The sequence below is a fragment of the Heptranchias perlo genome, chromosome 31 (genome assembly GCF_035084215.1).
Source record: "Heptranchias perlo isolate sHepPer1 chromosome 31, sHepPer1.hap1, whole genome shotgun sequence".
Taxonomy (NCBI): domain Eukaryota; kingdom Metazoa; phylum Chordata; class Chondrichthyes; order Hexanchiformes; family Hexanchidae; genus Heptranchias; species Heptranchias perlo.
In genome coordinates, this window is record NC_090355.1 from 14,373,543 (window position 1) to 14,391,590 (window position 18,048).

The 18,048-nt window shown below is 42.0% G+C and overlaps 1 protein-coding gene across 1 annotated transcript in view; it reads right to left on the reverse strand.

The window, feature by feature from the left end:
* The window catches only part of cacna1ba (calcium channel, voltage-dependent, N type, alpha 1B subunit, a), a 518,974-nt gene that overhangs the window by 117,340 nt on the left and 383,586 nt on the right, over positions 1-18,048 (reverse strand). The window contains exons 21-23 of the mRNA XM_067969602.1: positions 15,744-16,580; positions 11,745-11,963; positions 10,463-10,594 (exon numbers count right to left, since the gene is read on the reverse strand). Of these exons, the coding sequence (XP_067825703.1) occupies positions 10,463-10,594; positions 11,745-11,963; positions 15,744-16,580 (1,188 nt within the window). The remainder of the gene's footprint in view (positions 1-10,462; positions 10,595-11,744; positions 11,964-15,743; positions 16,581-18,048) is intronic.

An 18,048-nucleotide genomic window follows, 5' to 3' on the forward strand; every position in this document is an offset into this window, starting at 1 on the left:
TCATTGCTCCATCCCATACTCACCCTCTCGTGCATCTCCCTCACGGCCAGCCTCACTCAACCTGCCACCACCTGTGCTGCAGCCACAGGGCATGCATCACATATGTGCAGTAGGCAGCGTAAGGCAAACGTGTCGTGAGCATGAAGGGGGTGCACAAGGGTGTCTGAGGGTTTGTCATGGGTGTTACCTATATTGAATTTCAGAGCAACAAACATCACACATTATATTGACACCACCACTGCCACGTCTCCGCGAATCCTGTCCGTTGTGTCCAATAATGCCCGCTCCTGGGTATCACTATGAGGACCCACCACTGATGCCACCCATCGTGTTACTGCAGAGTAGGTGCAGGTGTATTTGCAGGGCTCGTCCGCGCAGACGACTGAGAAGACATCGGCGGTGTAGCCGGCTGCACCCTGGAAGGATGCGGAGGAGAAGGTGTGGAGGGCAGTGCTGACTTTGACAGCGACAGGTAAGCAGTTGGTGCTGGGGCCAGCCAGGAGCAGCTCGGCATGAAAGAGGCTGCAGATCTCCACGACTAGATGTCGAGCGAATCTGCGCCTCCCTGTGCACTGCTGCTCGGAGAGGTCCGGGGAGCTGCGCCTCGGTCTGTGGACCCTGTGGCGAGGGTAGTGCCCTCTGCGATGCGTCTCTCTCTGCGGTAGCCCTCCCTCCTGCTGTGCAGGTGGGCGTGCAACAACACCGTGTTGGGGGGATCCACGTCTCTGCGGCGGACGGCGTGGACTGCGAGGCTGCTGGGGCTGGTCATGCTCTTCGTCCTCCGAGGGTATCCACACACCACCCATCTGGCAGGTGGTGGTCTGAGGGGTTGTGCAGGGTAGGTGGGTGGTTCCTCGGACTGGGGCTGCGGTTTCGTGTCGGTCTGTCCTCTGGCTTGGCGGGGGGTGGTGGGGGGCAGGGGTTGCCCTATGTGACGCGGTGGCCTCCTCCGTGGGTGAGGGCTGTCCCCCGTGGAGTGCACCTTGGCACCTGCCACAGGCTGCTGGCTGCAACACGCCTGGTTGGACAGAGACTGTTTCCCCCAGTGTGTGAAGCTCACTGCCTTGAACCTAAAATCCCACACTTCCTCTTTTGACAGCTGATTCAGCTCATTAACTGACCTCAACAAGCAAGGTAACTACTCTCAAGTGGAACCCCGCTGACTTTAATTGCCTGCGGGATTCCCACCAGCGGGGCTTGCGCGCGCAGCCCCGCACGTCAGCGCGGTACCCGGAAGTGGCCGGGATTTCGTCGCGATCCGGTCACGTGACCGGATATCGGGATTTTCCGGGCCCCCCCGCTGGAAACCCGCCGGAAACCCGACGCCAAAATCGAGCCCAATAATTCACAGCGAGGAGCCAGATGTGGGAGGGATAACTGAAACATGGCTACATAAAGAACAGGACTGGCAGTTATATTTGGAGGATATAACATATTTACGAAGGATAGTGAAGAAGGAGGGTGGGTAGCTGTATTAATTAGAGACAACATAATGGTAGTTAAAAAAAAAGGACATAAATGTCATTAAGATAGAAACAGAATCCATATGGATTGAGACAAAGGATAAGAAGGGATTGATTACATTAATAGGTATATTCTACAGACCACCTAACAGTGGAAGGGAAGTGGAGGAAGAAATATTTAGATGAATCGATGAAATGAGTTAAAAACATTGAATAATAATTATAGGAGATTTCAGCTACCCCAAAATAAACTGGAAAGAAGAGGTGGGGAAAAGGGAATGGGGTTTTTACACTGTGTACATGAGTCCTTTCTTACCCAGTATGTAAGAAGCCCAAAAAGAGAGGAATCACTGCTGGATCTAGTAATGGGAAATGAACCAGAGCAGATAAGAGAAGCATAAGGGAACATCTAAGCAATAGCGATCACAACATAAGGTTCAAAATAATGATTGAAAAAGACAACAAGACAAAGAAAGTAATAGAGTGGAAAAAAGCTGATTTTCAGGGGATGAGTATGGAACAAGGGAAAGTAAACTGGAAAAAAATTTTGACAAAGAGATAGAACAGCAGTGGGAAATATTTAAAAGGGTGGTCAATAGAGTTAAGGAGAAATATATTCCTCTAAAAACAAGAGCAAGCTAGCCAGTAATGAAACATCATGGATGAATAATGAAATCAGGGTAACATTGAAACTAAAGAAAAAGGCATACTCTAAGTACATAGACAACAAAGGAGAGGTTAGGAAAGAAGTCAAAAAAACAATTAGGAAAACAAAAGAACTACAAAATTAAATTATCAAAGAATATAAAAAAGAAATAGTAAAGTATTCTACAAACACATAAATAACAAAAGAAAAATCAGGATAGGGATAGGACCACTAAGGGATGCACAAGATAAACTCAAAGGTAATGACTGCGAAATGGCAGAAATATTGAATAGTTACTTTGCCTCAATATTTACCAGGGAGACCAACAAGGTGAGCATGACATTAGAAGAAGAGATCAAAAAAGATATGAAGATATTTAAGATAGAAAGGAGGGAGATAATTGATAAACGAATCCAACTTAGAGAGGATAAAACCCCTGGTGCAGATGGATTGCATCCGAGCATATTAAAACAAGTTAGGGAAGAGATAGCAGAGGCACTATTACACATATATAATAATTCATTCAAAAAGGGAATAGTGTCAGATGACTGGTGGACAGCTAATGTTATTCCTATATTTAAAAAGGGAGATAGAACAAGTCCAGGGAACAATAGACCAGTCAGCTTAATGCCAGTGTTAGGAAAGATAATGGAATCTTTACTCAAAAATGTAACAGAAAAATATCTGGAAAACAAAAATATAATAAAGAATAGTCAGCGTGGATTTCGGAAGGGAAAGTCATGCTTGATCAAACTTACTGAATTCTTTGAAGAAGTAACAGAAAGAGTAGACAAGGGTAATGCAGTAGCTGTAATCTATTTGGATTTTCAACAGGCCTTCGATAAGGTACCACATTGCAAACTCATGACTAGGTCGGAGCATGTGGAGTCAGGGGACAGGTAGCAAAATGGATAACAAGCTTGCTACAAAACAAGAAAAGAGAGTAGGGGTTAAAGGTAGTTACTCAGACTGGCAAAAGGTAGGAAATGGTGTTCCACTGGGATTGGTGCTGGGACCATGGTTGTTCACAATTTACATTAATGATTTGGACTCAGGAATTGGAAGTACAATTTCAATTGTGGATGACACCAAATTGAGGGTGTAGTTAATAAAAAGGAAGAATGCATCAAAATGCAAGAAGACAATAATAAACTTGCAGAATGGGTGTGTAATTGACAAATGAATTTCAATATAGATAAGTGTGAGGTGGTGCATTTTGGTAGGAAGAATAAGGAGGCCACATATTGTCTGGATATTAAGAGTCTAAATGGGGTAGAGGAGCAAAGGGGTCTTGAGATACAGATACACAAATCGCTAAAGGTAGCGACAGAGGTTAAAAAGGCCATAAAAAAGTAAACCAAGCACTGGGGTTCATTTTGAGAGAGATAGAATTGAAAAGCAAAGAAGTTATGTTAATCTTGTATAGAACCTTGGTTAGACCACACTTGGAGTACTGTACACAGTTCTGGTCTCCATTTAATAAAAATGATATAGAGGCAATGGGGAAGGTGCAAAAAAGAATCACAAGGATGATACCGGAACTGAGAAAATACACTTATCAGGAAAGGCTGAACAGGCTGGGGCTTTTTTCTCTAAAAAAAAGACTGAGGGGTGACCTGATAGAGGTCTTTAAGGTAATGAAAGGGTTTGATAGGATAGAAGTAGAGAAATGTTTCCAATTGTGGGGGAGTCCAAAACTAGAGGTCATAAATATAAGATAGTCACTAATAAATCCAATAGGGAATTCAGGAGATACGTCTTCACCCTCAGAGTGGTAAGAATGTGGAACACTCTACCACAAGGAGTAGTTGTGGCAAATAGCATGGATGATTTTAAGGGAAAGCTAGATAAACGCATGAGGAAGAAAGGAATATAAGGGTATGCTGATAGGGCTAGTTGAAGAGGGGTGGAAGGACGCTCGTGTGGAGCATAAATGTCGACATAGACCAGTTGGGCCGAATGGCCTGTTTCTGTGCTGTAGACTCGATGTAATGCTAATATATATGTTAGAATTAATAAACAAAATAGGTCGTCAACAACAAATTATATTTTAGACTGAGGCTCTGGAAAGCTCTGTAAGGTCAAAAATCACATAACAGCACATTTTAGGACTTTTTCATATTGTGACCAACCTCAGTGTAACAAAACAACTGATCAAATGGTACTGCAGATGAAGGATTTTTCCAGCCTTCATCACTATAAAGAGAACTGGCCTTCACATGCTCAAATTTCCTTTTAATAAAGAATTCATAAAATCATAGATTCATTTTGTACAGAACGAGGCCATTCAGCCCATCGTGCCTGTGCCGGTTCTTTGAAAGAGCTATCCAATTAGTCCCACTCCCCCACTGTTTTCCAGTAGCCCTGCAAATTTTTCCTTTCCAAGTATATATCGAATTCCCTTTTGAAAGTTATTATGGAATCTTCTGCCACCATCCTTTCATGCAGTGCATTCCAGATCATAACAACTGATTGCATAAACATACTTCTCCTCATCTTCCCTCTGGTGCTTTTGCCAATTATCTTAAATCTGTGTCCTCTGGTTACCAACCCTCCTGCCAGTTGGAACAGTTTCTCTTTATCTACTCTATTAAAACCCTTCATAATTTTGAACACCTCTATTAAATCCCCCCTTAACCTTCTCTTTTCTAAGGATAATAATCCCAGCTTCTCCATTCTCTCCACATAATTGAAGTCCCTCATCCCTGGTAACATTCTAGTAAATCTCCTCTGCACCCTCTCCAAGGCCTGATGTTCTTCCTAAAATTAAGTGCCCATAATTGGACACCCTACTCCAGCTGAATCCTAACCAGTGATTTATAAAGGTTTAGCATAACTTCCTTGCTTTTGTACTCTATGCCTCTATTTATAAAGCCAAGGATCCCATATGCTTTTATAATAGCCTTACCGACTTGTCCTGCCATTTTCAAAGATTTGTGCACATGAACCCCCATGTTATTTTAATAAGTCATGCAGCAACATCAGTTAACTAAATGTAGACAAAATTGTGGTAAGTGTGATAGGAAAAAAATTCCAAGTGTCGCTTGGATGCTTAACCCAAATTTGCAAAATACAATTGATTGTTAATTTTCATTAATAGTGAGTTATTAACATAAATAGTAACCTTTAGGAATGTCGAAACAGATTCAAATTCAAAGTGAGATATATTCCAGATCTAAATGTAAAGGTCTTTGGGAAACTATGGCCTTCAAATTACACTCTGGAATAATAGTGCACAAACGTTTAACAGATTCATCTCAAATTTCAATGTTTGCTATTTTAGGAGAGACATTACTCATTTAAAATAACTGGGTTACAATATCTACTAAAACAGATAGAGATATTTTGCTTGAATAAATTGATCCAGTGGTGCCCAAGCTGTTACCTGTGAGCCATTTCCAGTCCATCGAATCCTTGTAGTCCTGGCATGAAGCCCAGGAAACTCAGTTCTATTTGTGTTTATATTTCTTACTCACTGATTTGTCCCGTTTGAATTTCATGGGCCCGGAGTTTGCAAAGGGCTGTCCTTTAGTGTGTTTGTATCATTGGTGGATAAATTCGATATCAGGAAATCTAAATTGGTTAGTATCTACAGCTTGATATATGTACAATTTAATGGGAATACGGATTTAGGCTTCATTTGTGGCCTACAAGGCGCTATGATATACACTTAAGCAACCACAAAGTCATAAAGCTTGCACACTACTGTCATAAGTATTCCACAGCATAATTTTAAGGTTACTTCCGAGCAAGATATCTCGCTCTCTCTCAGTATGAAAAATCTCTCTCTCAGTATGATATGCAGAGTGTTACGTAACAATTATCTCACACTGAAAATGAATAATCTGTTTGATCCCGATGTCTGAAATCCTATTGAGTGTTTTACAGTCGCTTTAAAGCAGAATCGAAAGATCTTCAGAATAACTCCTTTACTGACATTAGCTTTCAAAATTTGTATCAAATAATTTTGTGTTCTAAACAGCAAATGTGTATCCTGTACCTTTAATGTACTATATGAAGTTTAGTTTCGCATTTTAATGCCAGTATCTACCTTGCACTTTTAGCTGCTTCAAGCAGATATTGTTTTTACAAGGGTATTTTTGGTAAGTCACTCACCCTGAACCCTGCACCCGAGTGGCAGAAATGTAGCCTCCCCACCCCACCCCCCCACCCCCCGCCTCAGGGCACCCTGAATTACCTGTCGCTGGCATAGGCGGTGCCACAAACCAGGTGTGCCTTTGGCCTCTGATTTTCCTTCTTCTCCCTACTGGGAGACTCGGCCATAACCATGGAATAAGTAGAACAAATATTGTGGCCTGACAGGTAGAAGTGTTGAATCAGGATTCAAGACATACTTGCCACTTCCAGACCTGTATCCCATGTTTTATATGCTCAGGTTTGCAATTAATATTTCCAACAGGACTCTACATGTGTCATGTACATGCACCATGTCCTATGCCCTAGAGCATCATGAAGAACTCAGTTATAATAATTTTATTTTTATAAACCTGACAGATGGTTTACTTTAAGGGGTTACTCTGCTAATTAGATTGTGTTTACATTGTCATTTAAACACTGGCAAAACACTTCTTTTTTCACCTACTGAATTTAACCAGGTTAGCAATCTGCAATTATATTCAGAATATTTATGATTGAAAAAATAGACCAAACATAATTTGAGAGGTAATACTGGACTAAAAATCCAGAGAACAGGAGTTCAAATCCCACTATGGCAGAGGGAGAATTTGAATTCAGTTAAAAAAAAATGGAAATGAAAAGCTGGAATCAGTACAAGTGACCATGAAGCTGTCGGATTGTCATAAAAACCCAATTGGTTCAATAATGTCCTTTAGGGAAGCAAACGTGACATCCTATTTGATCTGACCTATATATGACTCCTGTCCCACACCAACGAGGCTGACTCTTAAGTGCCCTCTGAATTGGCCTAGAAGCCACTCAGTTGTACCAAAACCTCTACTAGCGGTTCAAGAAGAAGGACCATCAGCACCTTCTGAGGGCAACCAGGGATGGGCAAAAAATGCTGGCCTTGCCAGTGACACCCACATCCTGAGAATGACATTTTTTTAAGAAACTATGGGGAATTGAAAATTTATATCCAGTGATAGTATCAAACACTTATTATCTGTGGATGTGTAATGAATGAGGAACTTTCTGTGAGATATGGAATGCAGAAAATACAGGACATTGTGGTTATAGCTACCGCTCCCCCTTAGCACATCCGTGCACAGTGATTAGATTATTGTGGAAGCTTGATATTGGGATTTCAAGATTAAAAAGAACTGAAACTTGAAGAATATTTTCTTTCAAAAAAAGTGACGGAGCTGGTCATTGGCTGCACATGGACACAGTGAAATACCTGGGCTGATAATACGGTCCCTACATTGTGTTCAGGTGCGGATGAGCTAACCTCACCCTGCAATGTGATGCCAGCTTGTTTAAATATTTTTCTGGCATTCGCACCGTATAGAGTACGACACGTTAGGAACGCCAGGTTGGGTGGCAGCAATCGGTGTGGTAGTGGCTTTTTTCCCCAGTGGGGAGGAATAAGGACAAGAGGAGGCCAACTGGCAGGTCCTAGGGAAAGGTAAGGGTGACCCAGGCAAAAAGATACATATTTTTCTTATTGGACCTCCCCATCAGTGTCCAGGGGCATTATGGGGAAGTGCTCCAATTGAATTATTTTTGATGGCCCAAATGAGCCATGCACACAGTTCGTAATGAATGCTCCCAACACACTCTGGCCTCTACTGAGCATGTCGTAATCCTCAGGCTTCTATTACCAATAATAGATGAAGCCAGTGCCTGCCATCATATTATCATTAGTAGTATGTCATAACTTTATCGGAGATCAGTTGCCTCTTAGTTTTCGGTATGTTAAGTTCCCATTCTGATAAAGGCCATCCGAGTTAGCTGATCTTAGCCAGGACTCCTGGATTCCGAAGGGTTAAAAAAAAAACAGCTCCCATTCCCATTCCTGACCACTATACAGTGATCCTTGCTTCACAATAGTCTGTCAGGTACGAACATGATCAGGTTTGGCTGTGATGCTCCTCACAATCGAAAAGCCTACAGACATTATTGAGGCTTACGCCTCAAGAATGCAAGAGGGTCAAGAGGACTGCAGATGCCTGTGGAAACATACCTCAGCAAGAATCGACATCTTCAGGGTATGGAGAGAGCGAAGAATTGGCAGCTTGTACAATGTTATTGTTAATCAAGTCAGCTCGCTTCTGTTGAGAGAAGACGAGTGAGCGCTGTGGTGAATTAAAATGACCTGCAGTTTTATTTAACTCTCTTCAGAGTTATCGATCTGTATCTACTGTCCTTTGATATGCAACTCAAAATATTTTTAAAAGTCAAGTAGGGACAGCGCTAGAAGCAGTGGGAGCTGCATTTAAGTTTTCTCAGTAGATTGTCTTCAGCCCATCTACCAAAACGATCCATAGAGTTGTGCCTTTGTACAATAGACACTATCTGGATATACTCTTAATCTGTTTAGTTTGGAGTTTTAATGTTCCATACGCCAATCCAGTTTTGCTATCATGATTTATACAGTAAAAATGTATTTTTTCACAAATGCCGAGGTGGAGGGGATGGGTGAGGTTTAGGAAGGGTCTAATTCTGAAGGACAAATGCTTGTGAGAACTCGGTGGCTGTTTCCAACAAATCTCGTATGAGCGTGTGAGATCCTTTGCATGTTGTCACACAATCCGTGCATTCAGGGAGTGCAAGCCCTTCCTGTTGAATCTTCCCGTTCACTGCTGGACCATCTGCCCACCACCCACGCCCCTCACCGCCCGCCACCCACGTCCCTCAGCCCCCGCCTCCGCCTCCCACCCCTCCCCCCCCCAACTGCGATCGCCTGCGAAAGAAACAACTTGCATTCATGTAGCACCTTTCAGTCTCCCCCTGGCCCCACAAAAAATTGTTAAAAAAAAACTTTCCTGAACCATTTTCTCAGCGGCCTCCAGTGGTTCCTTGAAGGACCGCTGGTTTGGCCACTTTAAATTAGGTTTCACCGGGCGGGGCTTGCACAGAGTGCTGTTGCAGCATTAAAATTGCATCGGGGTCCCACGTCCATCAAAAGACGCTGATTTGCATGAATTAATGAGGCTCCTGCCAGTGTCAGGCAGAAGTGCAGGACGCGTATTTCCTGGCCCTCTCTAAAATCGCAGTGGGCCGGACTTCGACGTGCTAAGTGCTGCACTGGGATTTTGGACTCGCTACCATCCAGTACCCATCAAAAGTGCTTTTAAATGAGTGATCTTGATGGAATGAAAGACAGTGAAGATAGATTTGCCTGTAAGAACTTATCAAAGCTTTGGTCCGGAAGTTATGCTGCTGTTTTTTTTGATTGAGCTATTATTTTCATTATCAGCTGCCAGCACTTTTCAGAAAATACATAACTGATGGTTCTGGGATTCTCATAATTGGTGATTGATCCAATTTAATTAAAACAGTTTATCATAAATAATCTTTAATTTTTTTTTTAAAGTAGCAATATAATTTTTTTTTAGGAACAGGAAAAGACCATTACGTCCAGCAAGACTCTTCCAATTGACTCTCGACCTGACTTCTCAGTGTATGTCTCAATCCCTTCTCTCTCCAGAAATGCATCTATTAGTCTCTTGAAACCCTTTATACTATATCTGCTTCGATGATGTTCCCACAACTCTATTAAACTGCAGGTGAGTCATTTCTATTTGACTTCCCTTAATTTTTAAACTTATGTCCCTTGGTAGTCTCAGAGCTTCAATCATTACATCTTCTTTATATCACGCTCCATAATCAAATTCTGGTGTATAGAGTAGGTTCTTGCTCACAGATGGCCATTCAATTGGTATCAATCAATGGCAAGTTTCAACCCCAAGTTAATTGCTCCTTATCAATCAGCAGAAACAAAATTGTTTCCTGGATACAATCAGTGCTTTTTTATATAAATCAGTGGTGATGCATAATTCGTTTACATTATATTTGCTGAAGCAATTATTAATATGTTTGTTGGCATGGCAATACATGCTGGTTATATTGGCCATGGGTGCATGAGGGGAACATTAGCCAGACAGGACTCAGCAGGGCCTTACTTGTGTTGTCTCAAAGTCCCATTCAGGGAAACATTCTCTTCACTACTAACTAAAATTCAAAATATTATTTTGTAGCAAATTATTCCTGCAGACTTGAGGTAACATAAAAGTTATATTCTTCAAGATGGTTAGGAAATTCAGTGTTCAGTGAACAAAGAAACATAAAGAAGCCGTTTAGAAGAATGATGTTGACATGTTGAGGTACTAATACCTGTCTGATAGCCTGGAGTTACAGCAATGGTACTTACGGGTTTGTAGGGCTGAAAATGAACATGGAGCTGTAAGGCGGGATCTGTCTCGGTCCATTTTTGGTCAAATCATCATCGTCCATGTCCTTCTTTTCCTCCATTTTTGTTACACTTTCCAGATCTACACCTACACTATTGACTAAAAAAAACAATAAAATTATGAGGACAATTATAACCCCCTAACATCAAGGGCACACTTTTCTGAAGAGTTTAATTTTTAACATATACAAGTAAGTTTACATATATGTTCTATGAGGTACAGTTACATCAATTAAACAGAAACTTTACAGTATAATAATTGCTCTTAAAACATTAAATTGAATAGATATTAAAATGAAATGAAGAAATGTATTCCTAAATATATTTGGAAGCCCTTCCCAGATAATTTATTTTTAACCATTCTGCATGTGCCTCACAACAAATACATGGATAAAGCACATGTGGGAATTTGCCAATGGGAGCAAGTGATGTACAGGCTGTGCCTGGAGCTAGGAAAGCACCAGGAGGTTTGGGGTCCTTTCTTAGGCCTACCAGTCACCCAACTATGCCTCTATAGCTAAAAGCATCGCAGTGTCAACAACTGAATAGACAATGCCCAGCAAATCAGTGCCCTCTCAACTTCTGAAGCTATGTTGCCTCAACGAGGAAAATCTGCACACCTCGCAGGAGGGGCCAGCATGTACTTGCACAGGGGCCATGTTTTGCAGGCAGTGGGCCTAGGGTGCAGTTAAAGGAAGCTTCATGAGGAAACCAATGAGTGGGGTGACAGCCCTCACTTTATGGTGAGAATATTAAGACTGCAACATGGTGATAAACAGCATCAGATTGCAATTAGCTTTGGCTTGCCACCAATAGGAAAAATTGTAGGGACCCTGTTTACCAGTGTCATTCAGTTCCAACAGTACATGTGGACTGTGCCTCTGGCCTGACCCCCTAAAGTTGTACGCAAGTCAGTAAGCATTCCTGGTTGAAATTTTCATCAGAAAGGACAATATGGTCAACCTTCCAACCAGTCCATACTGGGCCGTTACTGATACTTCTCGGGTTCTAATCGGATGCAAATCAGGTCTGGCGATTATTGTTGCTAGGCACAAGCAGCAGAATTGATTTTCTGCATTAAAATTACAGCAGTGAGCCATCATTCTAAAGTGAACCTCTCCCTCTTGTCCTTATGTGCCATATGGATCTGATTGCATTATGTGGGAATACCACTAACCAATTCAGGTTCCTAAAAAAAAACAATGGACCTTTTCTCTCCCTCTGCTATGCAGTATTTTGTCACTCACTCGGGAGTAATGTGGTCTCTCCAGGAGGAGCAGTGATGGGGACCGGGATGTTGACAGTGATGGTGTGATCGACATCTCTTGCAGGTAGTGTCACAAGCTTAATATTCTTCTGGTTGTCAGCATCCTCAGGTTGCTGGGGCACATGCTTCAAAGCACCAGTAGATGGCAGTGATGTGGTGCTCAACATGGCAGTGTCAACAGGCATCTGGCTGTCCCTGTGAAAATTTGATTATTTATGAAAGTAAAGTCTTTGTATTCTTAAAAGAGCATTAAATGGTCACCGGTCATGAAGATCAAAGACAACTACCGATTACAGGAACTTTCTCCGATCAGTACAAATTGAGTAATCGTAAGTTTTGATGTGGCAGAATCTGCTTAACAGGCAAGACTCCGAAATTTACCCGTGGCCTTGTCTTCAAAATCATAATGAATGGATTTCATCCTATAATTCGGCCATTCCACATTCAATTTTAAAAACCAATCCTTACTATTTTGTAATGAGATTCAATTTCTTTAATTCCTTATGTGCGACGGCCTCTTCATCATCAGTAAGAAGAATCATCATATAGCTCATCTAATGGCTGTGAGAGTTTATCCAATGAGTAGCTGAGCCCTATATTAGAAAGCTCAAGGTTTGATCCCTGGTTCAAAGAGGATAGTGGCGGGGGTTTGATCCCTGGTTCAAAGAGGATAGTGGCCGGGGGTTTGATCCCTGGTCCATAGAGGGTAGTGGCCGGGGGTTTGATCCCTGGTCCATAGAGGGTAGTGGCCGGGGGGTTTGATCCCTGGTCCATAGAGGGTAGTGGCCGGGGGTTTGATCCCTGGTCCATAGAGGGTAGTGGCCGGGGGTTTGATCCCTGGTTCAAAGATGGTAGTGGCCGGGGGTTTGATCCCTGGTTCAAAGATGGTAGTGGCCGGGGGTTTGATCCCTGGTCCATTGAGGGTAGTGGTCAGGGGTTTGATCCCTGGTCCATAGAGGGTAGTGGTCAGGGGTTTGATCCCTGGTCCACAGAGGGTAGTGGTCAGGGGTTTGATCCATTGTTCAAAGAGGGTAGTGGTCAGGGGTTTGATTCCTGGTCCACAGAGGGTAGTGGTCAGAGGTTTGATCCCTGGTCCACAGAGGGTAGTGGTCAGGGTTTTGATCCCTGGTCCACAGAGGGTAGTGGTCAGGGGTTTGATCCCTGGTCCACAGAGGGTAGTGGTCAGGGGTTTGATCCCTGGTCCAAAGAGGGTAGTGGTCAGGGGTTTGATCCCTGGTCCACAGAGGGTAGTGGTCAGGGGTTTGATCCCTGGTCCACAGAGGGTAGTGGTCAGGGGTTTGATCCCTGGTCCACAGAGGGTAGTGGTCAGGGGTTTGATCCCTGGTCCAAAGAGGGTAGTGGTCAGGGGTTTGATCCCTGGTCCACAGAGGGTAGTGGTTGGAGGTCTACAATTGACCACAGTGCCACTGGTTTAAGGAGGGAAAGACAAAAAAAATCAACCCGCTCACTGGCTTTCTCTCTTTTGCCTGAATATTTGTGCGTAAACGTAAATGAGGATGAAGCAATGATCACAATGATTGTAGCTTTGTAATGCTATTAGGAAAGAAATCCTTCAATTGGAATGGATTTTAATGACCCATCAATTCTAATATTATTCTTTTGGAGAATTCTGTTTCAGATCTAAGCACATTTGATCTGCTATATTTGAACAATTACCCATTTATATATTGTGTTTAATTTCCATTAGCCTTAGATGACCAGCAGTTCAGACCCCTGCGGTTAATTTCAGGCCCAGACATTCTCTGTTCTGCTGACATTCTTATCCATCAGCTGCAGACACGTGACTCTGTTTGTTTTGTAGTCAGGCTAACATATCTTAGGAAGGCAGAATCTCACATCAGAGACAACAGGAAACCCATCTATTGATAGCTATTGGAGGAGAGCAGTTTCCACATATTACCACAGAGGTGCTCACATTGATTGGAAAAGTTGAAGGTAATTGGGCTTAATGGGGCAAAAGAATAATACATGGGAATACACAAGTGAACATAGGAACAGGAGTAGGCCATTCAGCCCCTCGTGCCTGCTCTGCCATTTGATAAGATCATGGCTGATCTGTGATCTAACTCCATATACCTGCCTTTGGCCCATATCCCTTAATACCTTTGGTTGCCAAAAAGCTATCTATCTCAGATTTAATTTTAGCAATTGAGCTAGTATCAATTGCCGTTTGCGGAAGAGAGTTTCAAACTTCTACAACCCTTTGTGTGTAGAAATGTTTTCTAATCTCGCTCCTGAAAGGTCTGGCTCTAATTTTTAGACTGTGCCCCCTACTCCTAAAATCCCCAACCAGCGGAAATAGTGAGGGGAGTTGACCATTAAACTCTTGCATAAAATGCCCATTGTACAACATCCTTCAGTTTAATGTTGGGGAAATAGAATACTTTCCAGGTCAGGCGCCGAGTGACAGCATCAACATGCTCATGTCGGGTATAACACAGTGAGATGAAGGGTAAAGTTCCCTCCACTCTGCCCCAATAGTGGGTCTCAGTCCCAACCTCATAAGAGTACCTTCCACTGCACCAATATAGCATTTTCAATTTCCCACAACAACTACCCTTAGGCCTGTCTCAGTGACACTGTTTAAAAAAAAATGCTTTACACTTCGTGCAGAAAAGGGCTAGAATGTTCCATTCACTAATAAGTAGCAAAAATGCAATATCCTTCCCTCTTGAATCCTTCCTCATTTTTTTCCCTCCAATTTACATCAGAAGTGATCAGTTAAAAAGATCAGATCTTCCCCGCCCTTCACCCTCTCCTCCGTTTCCCTTAAACTAGCCCCTCGTCTATACCATGAGCATATATTATTGCTTTTTACAATTCACTTCCTCTGCTAAAAGTCAATCAACACTATTTGGGAAATATGATTATTTTTTGTTTCTCATCAAGGCAAGAGATGTTGATGTTGGGAACTGGAACAACATTCCGATTTTAGACAGCGACTGTCAGCATCAAGCACTCTCAAGTCAGTTAGATATAGCCAGTTGCTCCCTCCATTCTGCCCCAACAATGAACCTGTTAACCTTATTACATCAGTGTGTTCTTTTTCCAATTCCTACTCAAGCCATTCCTTATAGCCTCTGTGAATGAGATTGGTGCTGATTTAAGGATACCTTTGTTCTGCACCCACTGGGAACTGGACCGAATTAAAAACAGCTTTGTGCTGAGGGCAAATTGGCCAAACTCTTCAAACGTAGGCCTCATTACAGCCAGAAAAATGAAGGGACTCATCCCATTAGATGGGCTGGATTCAAGCCGAGGGACCAGAGGTTAAAGGATAATTTGATAAATCTCTGTACAAGAAGTTAATTTAAGAGATTTCTAAGTGCCAGAATTGCCAAGTAGCAATGAATTTGATTCAGTTTTTCCTATACTGTTGTAGCACATTTGTGCTGTTATGTCCTTTAATTCTTAAAAATTGATGGTCATGTGAAATCAGCTGTCATTGAATGAAACTTCAGAAAATCACTTTTCACAGGAGCAAATGTGCACGTGGGTATTAAATGGAATCGATCGTATTTAGGAAAACATTCACAGACTAGTGCAGATCACTCTATTCAACATATTGTCTTTACGTAACAGCTACAGCACACACTAAATAAAAGCAGACAGTTCACTTAAATTTGGAACAGTACAGCTCATGAATGCCTCTGTGCTAACTCCTACATAGATATGCTATAAATTGTATATATTGGACATCCACCACTGCAGAAATTGAGACATGAGAGCAGGTGAATGATCAACTTTTGTCCAGCCGAGACAGCTACATAAATTCTGTACAGTAAACGTATACAACTTTCCCACACATGTGGCATACAACTCCTTTGTAATGAATGTGCAAAATATGCATACCAATGCTCGTTTTTACATGGTGTACACTGTATGTTACTATATCCAGAACTCTCAGACTACACATAAATAAATGCTTTAGTAAATAACTTCATGGAAGCTTACTTCACTTTATGGTTCCTTCGTTCTCGTGGAACAGTCTCTCCCTCCTTTTCACCATTCTCCTTCTTCTCCTCGGACTCATAGGTTGAGAGTGCCTTCTGCCTATGCCTGCGTCGTTTTTCTGCTCCCTCTGCATTTTGACTTCTACTGGATACGTCTCCCTCCCGATTGCCTGACCGCGATCCGTCTTTGGCACGTGTACGCCGTTCGCTCTTTGTGCCGTTGACGGTGCCATTTCCTTCCTTGGGCTGCTGCTCCGTCACGTGCCGGTGAGACCGATGGCGCCTGTATTCTTTTTCACTAGCCTCGTCAACAGAGCTCTGCTGGTGGTGATGGTGCCTCCTCCCTCCTTCTCGACTTCTGCTTCGCTCACCCTTTCCCTCCTTACCCCTTTCTTCCTGGTCTCTCTCAATTTCTTTGCTCCTGCTCCTGTGGGAGCGCCGTTGTTCATCCCTGCTGTTAGCCCCAGATTCTCCATTGTCAATTGTGCAGTCACCCTTCTCGTGCTCGCTTGATTTGTCTCGATGTCGATGGTGCCGTTTTGGTACCTCACAGCTGTCAGGCTGGACTAGCCTTTCATGTTCGCTATCTTGGCAGTCATTTTGACGGATTTTATCAGTGCTGTTCCTTATGTCGTTCCTGGGCTCCACTACCAAAGGGCGATCCAAGTGGGTTTTCATATCTGGCCGGATCTGATGGGACGAGACATACATTCTTCGCTGCTCATCGTCAAGTTCATTAAACAGGGCCTCTTGACTAGTTAGTAGGTGCTGTCGCCTCAGCTGAGAGGTCCTCTGTTCCCAAATGGACATTGACTTGAGTGCCTTCTGTTGATCTTTGCTATAAATACAAGTAACAAAAAAGGAATATGAAGCTGTATTTTTCATGAAATTGAAACAGAAAAGTAATGCACCTTAAATCTCCACCGACTTGAAAATTTAACCATACACAATATTTAAACAACAGGTGAAAACAAGAGAATGTCCTTTTAGTCAAGAGTATTTCTCAGATCAAATGGAAAATCTACCTTTTTAACTGAGACTAGATGAAAGTCGCCTAGATGTTAGTGTTGCACTGAAGCATGCATTCTCCATAATCCTAATGCAATCATCCTTGCCAAAAATAAAGATCAGCACCACAAGCAAATGTCATCCATTTTCAGAGGTAAGAATATGTCATTTGTTGTGTGCTATCATCAAGCAGCAGTACAGCTCCTTAGTTAATGTGAACACGTGAACGCAAAGTTCTGATTCTGTGCTTGCATTAAAGGAGGACTTCTTTTTAAAATGAGGAAAAAAATTGTGAAAGTGCAAAATAAGAAAATAACTGAGAACGGCAAACATGGAGTAAAAGAATAGAAAGTTCTTCATGTAAACCAAAACCCAAGGTTTGCTGTTCTGCAGTAGTGGTCGGACTAATCATTTGGATTAGCAGTCTTAATTCCTACTACTGAATGTCAGAAGCACAGAATCACACTTGCTACAAACAGGGAACGGATACACACACAAAAAAGTTACTCCAAATGGTACAAAGGAACACATTTTTTGAAAAGCTGGATAAGGAACATTCAAATGAGACAGTGAAATGAATTCTGGAACATAGAACCACTCCACTGTACAATGCACACAGATAGTTTCAGCTGAAAAGCTTTCACCATCTGAAACATAATGGTCATGACTGCCTGCCATTTTATCACTGGAGATAAGTAAACAATAATTTTGTATTATTATTGAAAAAGGAATAAAATATTTTATTTATGCTTTTTTATGCAACATTTTGCAGTGTTTTTACTGTCCTTTGCAATTGAGAGTAATAATCATTAAAATTACCATATCAGATCATAGAGTTTTTTTTTAAAAAGCTCCGAATAAATAGAACATTTGTTTCCTGTTCATTTTTGTCACAACTGACTGCAATTTAATAAAAGACTTCAGTTCCTATATCTTAGCATCTGGGATCTGTTTTCCAAAGTAATTATAATTTCCAAAATATTAAAATGTAGTACAATATTTTTTTTAAATGCTGTTAGAATTGCTAATAAACTGGTAAGGCCTCAAATGCTACACTTTGGCGTGCAAAATTCACCAATATGTCATCGATACACGATAAAATTAAATGAAATGGTGGGAAAATGTTTTTAAGTGTGCACTAATAAAACATTGGGGCTTTGAAAGCATGTCGTGTAATATTATTATATGTGCGGTTTGTCCACTATTTTAATGGAGGCACTAACCCATTTAAAATCAACAAGCCCGCCAAATGTTTGGCCAGCAATATCCCACAATATCAATTCCAGGCTCCTATTTTT